The 6,633-nt window shown below is 40.3% G+C and overlaps 2 protein-coding genes across 2 annotated transcripts; one reads left to right on the top strand and one right to left on the bottom strand.

Annotated features, from left to right (window-relative positions):
• The first annotated feature begins 798 nt into the window (after window positions 1–798).
• On the top strand, window positions 799–1,902 carry LOC148550723 (uncharacterized). Its single transcript, XM_088494598.1, has one exon. The coding sequence runs from the start codon at window positions 799–801 to the stop codon at window positions 1,900–1,902; it is 1,104 nt and encodes a 367-aa protein (XP_088350724.1).
• Window positions 1,903–5,668: 3,766 nt separating this feature from the next.
• On the bottom strand, window positions 5,669–6,112 carry LOC148550724 (uncharacterized). The gene has a single exon (XM_088494599.1). The coding sequence runs from the start codon at window positions 6,110–6,112 to the stop codon at window positions 5,669–5,671; it is 444 nt and encodes a 147-aa protein (XP_088350725.1).
• Between the last annotated feature and the right edge of the window lie 521 nt (window positions 6,113–6,633).

Below are 6,633 nucleotides of genomic sequence, written 5' to 3' on the forward strand. Positions count from 1 at the left end.
GGGTTAGATACTCATTTGCTCATTAGCTATTTCACTTGAGGTCTTTGTGCACCGGATAAGAGGTTGCTCACCGCCTCTAGTGGTGGTTCCCTTTCTAAGAACAAGACGGCAACGGAAGCTTGGAGTTTGATCAATGATGTCGCCGAAGCTACCCAACATGTGAGAGTGAGGAACAATCCTCCCAAGAGTGTGGTGGAAGCACCTTCTTCCGACTTGGCTTTAACTAAAGTGTTTGGAGAAATGACCACTCTCCTCAAGGAGATTCACCAAGGACAAAAGGCATCTCACTCAATCTAAGCCATCCAAGCCCCACTATAAATCCTCCAACTTGAAGGACCTCCTAGAGTGTGTGGTTTATGCTTTAGTACCTCACACTACACCGACCAATACCATTAAGTCCAAGAGGATTACACTCTTGCGGTAGCCAACAACTACAACAACCGTCTACCCTATCAATCTCAAAATCAAAGCAATTACTCCCATGGTAATAGCTCCAATCAAGGGTGGAGGGACAATGCTCAAGGAAACAACCACAGTCAAAGATGGAACCAAGACAACTCATCTTCTCAATACCACCACAACAACCAACCCTCTTCCCAATACCACAACAATACCTACCAAGCTAACCAAAACCACTATAATCAATCATACCAACACTCACAACAAAACCAAAATAATAACCATAGATACCAACCACCTCACCAAAGACAACAAACCAATCAACCTTCTTCCTCTTCCATAAACCAAAATGAAGATGCCTTCCATTCAATCTACCAAGAACAAGAGAGACTTCGGGCTATGATAAAGAAAAATGAAGAGAACACTAGAAATCAATTATCCAATATAGTCGAGATTCTCTCAAAGTTGTCCCTACCTCCTACCAACAATACCAACACCAACCAAGCCTCTAGCTCATCTAGCCTTCCTTCCCAACCTATCCCAAACCCAAGGGGTAGCATCAATGCAATTACCTTGAAGAGTGGTACAACGCTTAAGGAAGATGAGCCCAAGTCTATCAAGTTGGCGGAGGATGTTTCTAATGTAGAAGTTGGTGAAACAATGGAGATAGATGAAGATGAAAAGGAGAAAGTTGCAAAGGAAGAAAAAGAGCAATTGAGGGCCAAGGAACCGAAGAGAAAGAATAACTTAGAAGAACAAATTCCTATACCTTTCCCTACGATAGCCAAGAAGACCAAGAAGCATGAGGAGCTTAATCCCAACATAGTGCAAATCTTCAAGAGTGTGGAGGTAACTATTCCACTCTTTGATGCCATACATCAAGTCCCAAAATATGCTAAATTTCTTAAGGATGTGTGCACTCACAAAGAGAAGATTGGTGGGCTAGGGATGAATCTATTAGGTAATTCTGTTTCTTCTATGATGGATGATTTTCCTGAAAAATATAGTGATCCCGGTCCTTGCTTGGTATCTTGTATGATTGGTGAGATTCAACTTAAGGATTGCATGTGTGACCTAGGGTCGTGTGTGAGTATTTTGCCACTCTCGATTTATGAGAAGTTGAACCTTGCACCGCTGAGGCGATCCGGGGCTAGGTTTGTGCTTGCGGACAAGAGTATAATTTCAGTTGTGGGTATTGCTGAGAATGTGTTGGTGAGAATTCAGGACTTAATCTTTTCGATGGATTTTCATATCCTAGAGACACCTCCCATTGATTCGGATAAGCCATCCTCCATCTTACTTGGGAGGCCATTCTTGAAGATATCCCGGTTTAAACTAGATACATTTTCAGGAGATTACTCATTTGAAGCCAAAGGGAAGGTGGTCAAGTTCAAATTGGAGGAAACCATGGGGCAACCTCTAGAGGTACATTCAATTTTCGGTTGTGACATTGTTGAAGATGATGTAATTGAAGAAAACACTTTGGGAGTGATGGCGAGATAAGTGTCAATAGAAACTTGGGGATAAGAGGAGTTAGCAAGGAAAAGGGAAAAGATCCACAACTCCCATATTCTCAAGGAAACAAGGCGCCCAATCATAGTTCGATTGACAAGTGGAAGTATCTTCCCTTAAAGGATACTCTCATCAAGGGCAATAAGAAGGACAAGATGGATGTCCTTGAGGATGTTCCAAAGAGGTGATCGCAAGCTCATGACCGTCTAACTTAAGGACGTTAAAGAAAAGTGCTAGGTGGGAGACACCCCACCATCGTATGATCCTCCTTGTATATAGTTTCTTGCATGTAACTTTAGAGCCTTTGTTTGATTTTGTTGAGTTTGCTTAAGTGTGCTTGATTTTGTTTGATTTTGTTGAGTTTGTTAGAGTCTTCATGAGGATTTCATTGATCCTGGTTTGGTTAAATTGAAAATTTTGAAGAAAAATGCTTGATTTTGATTATTGCATGAAATTTTAAGTGTTTTTGAAGTATTAAAAAAAAGGAGAAGGGGCGTTCCACGCGTAAGCGTGGACGACGCGTACACGCGGTATTCATTACCGCAACTCCTGGTACAAAAACCAGAGAGTTATGATGGAACTGTGCGGGAGGGGTGCCAGGAGCACAATCCCTCCCCCACATGCATGTCAGTGACACATACGCGTTCTTGGTTTTTTTCGTACATCCACGCGCGAGCGTGGACGACGCACACGCGTCGTAGGCTGATGTTGGAACTCCTGGTACAAAAACCAGAGAGTTGTGCCGGAGCTGTGCGAATTTTGTGTGAAGAGCACGATTTGTCCCCACGCGTACACACAGCTGAAGCATACACGTCTCACCTCTTTTCTGATGGCCACGCGTCATATGCCTTTCTCTGCTTTCCACGCGTACGCGTGGATGAAGCGCACGCGTCGCGCATCCAACGCAACTTACCCTGCGCGCTGCCCTATTCCCTCCCATTTGATTTTCTTTCTTCTACTCTTTTTTCCTTTCTTCTTCCTTCTCCTTACCACCTCTTCTCCGCCCACAACCACCGACGACCTCAATCACCGGTGACCACCACCTCCGGCGGTCCCACACCTTCTCTCTCTTCTCTTCTTCTCCTTCTTCTTCTCCTATTCTCACTTACACTCAACCTCACTTTCCTCCTTCTTTCAAGGTTTTATTTCTCTTTTTTCTCTTTTGCTTTTTAAAAATTATCCTTTGTTGTTGCATTTAATTACTCTACTCTCTTTGTTCTTAGTTGTATTTGAATTTTATTGTTTGTAGCTCACTTTTAGTTCTTTTCCTTCTTCTTATATTTTTGCATGGGTGTTGATTTCATTTTATATTTTGAGTTGATGGATTATTTTGCCATTTCTTGGTTTGTTTGGGCTATATGGGTGTTGCTTTGATGATTGGCATTCTATTTTGGGTATATCACATACTTAGTATTCCAAACTTGCTTGTTATTTATACTTTGCATACCAAGTATTTGTGAAAAAGGGCCCAATGACACTTTGGTTCATTTTTTACCTTTTTCTTTCAACTTAGTGCCTCTTTTTCATAACCCTTGCGCGCCATGTTCATTGACCTTCATTTCCATGATTTTTCATCATCAAATGCTCATTATTTGTGGTTTGCTATGCTTGTAGCGTCATGCAAGAATGAATGGTTCCATGCTCAATAACCCTACATTCTTCAATTCTATGCTTAATTGTCTTGGAGTTAGTTGAGCCAATAGTTTTCTTGTGATTCCCACCATTTTTGCATGTATGTATCATTGTTGCATCGATGCTTGAGTTTACTCCTCTCATGCCTTATACTCGCATGTATCTTTCACTCTTGCATCTAGTGTTAGTGAGGTGCCTCCATGATCATATTGTTGTCTTGCTTACATGTTATAGCTACCATATATTCAAGACGCTTTACGCTCTTGTGGCATTAATCCTCACTTGCATTTTCTTAACTCCAGTGTTTATCTATCTGAGCTTAATGTTTCTTCTTTTTCTTTCTTTTTAGGATAGCCACCAGAAAGGAACAAGAAGACACCAATGTAAAGGGCATATATAAAGGCACTCACTAGAGAACAAGCTTCAAAGTCAAGTGCCAATTCACCACCTCCTAAGCAATTGACAACAGATCATAGCATTGATGAGGCAGAGGAAGCAGCCTCCATATGGGAAGTGGACTAAGTCTCACGATTGCAACCAAATGGAAGGATGAGAACCCACATGAGGATATTGCCAACCATAAGCTCCACCATAAGCTCACTGGTCGCACCAACCCACCTACGGCGGAAACCGACACTCCGGTGTCAACTTCGGATCATGGCGAAGAAGTAATCAAGAGGTGAACATGGAGACGTCCTTGTTTCACCATTCTATGGCCATTGCGAGTGACACTCCCGGACCCACTCTGTTCATCATTGATAGCACGGAGGACCGTGCAAAATTCTAAGTGTGGAGAGGTCGTTTACCGACTTTCGTAGGTAACAACCCTTCTTTTCAATACCCAAATCTTAATTTTCTTTTGTCAATTAGGATAATTTGTATTGCATAGATAGTTTTTGCATTTAAATACTTTTTGCATGGTAGTTTTTTGTAAATATATCTAGAGTTATGCTTGTTAAGTGATTGGGTGTGCATGAACTAGATGAATTACTTTTTCCATCCAATCACTTCTTGCTAGGACTACTTGGTTAGAGTGATGATTTCTTTTCCAAGAAACTGTTTTAGGGCACCCTACCAATTTGAAAAAAAAAAAATTTGTGTTGAACTTGCCTGGAGAAATTAATTTTGGAACAGGTTTTTGAGCTAAGAACACACAAGCATGTGAGTTTTGAGCTTAATTGCGTGGTTACATCATATAACCACTTATTTCCATTCTTGTGTGCATTATTCTCTTTCTATGATTGCAATCTTTGATTTGTTTGATTCTTTATGTCCATTATTTTGTGTATGAATGCATTTATGTGATTGAGGCCATTGTTTCAATAACCACTTACCCAAATAGCCTCACATTTGTCTACCATTATTAACCAATTTTCAGCCTATGTTAAATCCCTTTTTATTCTTTAATGTAGCATATCACTACCCTTAAGTGAAAAACAATAAATGTCCTCCAATTTAGATCTTTGATTAGCTTAGGCTAGTGAGAGTGTGTGTCATTTAAGCGGGAGGGAAGCTTGGGAACATTGATAGAGGTAAAAGTGTATTTTTGTATTTTTATTAAAAATATTGAAAATTGGGTACATACTCATGCATTGAATGTTTAAACCATATGCATTGATACCGTTGTATATAATTCATCTTTTCATTATATTTTTATTATCTGTTTTTTATATTTCTTATCTATGCAAATTTATCTTGATGTTAGTTATATCTTACTGAGAAATAACGTATTTATAGTATATATATTTTATTCTTTTTAGAAGCACATCTATATCATATTATTTAGAAGCATATGTATGTTATATGACTATTTCATAATGTACTATACGACTGTCTCATAACACGAGTAAAAAATTCGTAACATACCCGAAAACCAAATGATGAAATTCAATTGTCATGTGAAAATGCAAAGAACAATAAAATTTACAACGAACACTATCATTAAAGTAAACTCGACAAAATATTACACTAAATAAACACAACCCTACATATATATTACTGGCGGAAGTAAAACCAATGTTGACTCCTCCCTGTGGACACCTCCTACGTGGCTATGTGTGTGGCCACACTATCTGCAAAGCCCACATCTCTTGGGTCTATTCAGATCAGCTTCATCCATTGTAGTCTAGATCCTAGTAGCCTTGATCCCGTTGTGCCTATCTGATATGACTAGAATAGCCAGCTGAGGCGTTACGTGTTGCCAAAGGTGAGATAGAAAGAATGACCATGACTCTGCATTCTCACCCTCCACAAGTGTGAATGTAATAGGAATAATATTGAAATTGTCGTCCTGAGCAATCGCAACGAGCAGTGTACTCCAGCATTTGCCGTACAAGTGGGTCCCATCGACACTAAACAACAGCTTACAATGCCGGAAGGCTTCGATACATGATGAAAATGTCCAAAAAAACCTATGGAAATATGCTGATGACTCATCGACTTGCCCACCAACTCGCACAGGACTCGTCCTTAATATTGCAGCACTACCTGGCATCGTGATCTGCACACCCAGTACCCATCGTGACAACTCATTATACGACTCTTCCCAATCTTCGTAAATATGTGCCATGGCCTTCTACTTAGTCAACCAAACCCTCTTGTAAGTCGGTCTAAAACTGAAATGTGTCTCTGTCGTATTCTATAGTATCTTGATTGACACGACAACATCAGCTCTAATCATAGGCAATATGAAAGCCCATATCACATGATAATCAAGCATCATGTGATCACTAGATATCGATGTGGCCAAACAAGTATGAGGTCCATTGTACCGTTTTACCTCCCAAATACCTTTGCGCTGGCGAAGACTGATCCAAATCAACCATGTGCACCCGTTGCCAAACTTCTTACACTTCCCATAGTACTTGTGATGATCGGATTCCAACACTTTGTACTCAACCCACGGCGGATGGTATAAGTCTTCAGGTTTAAGATGACCTTCTCTTTATCCTAAAACTGCTGACGAACTTAGAACTCAACTAGAGCTCCTATATCCTGTGTATCTCTGGTCCCAAATTTAAAAGGTACTCCGGTAACTCCTGCTGTGTCATGGCATCCAAGTCCAAAGTTGAAAAGTACCGAGGGTACTGC

Source organism: Arachis ipaensis, chromosome B7 (assembly GCF_059453495.1).
Source record: "Arachis ipaensis isolate K30076 ecotype BB chromosome B7, ASM5945349v1, whole genome shotgun sequence".
Taxonomy (NCBI): Eukaryota; Viridiplantae; Streptophyta; class Magnoliopsida; order Fabales; family Fabaceae; genus Arachis; species Arachis ipaensis.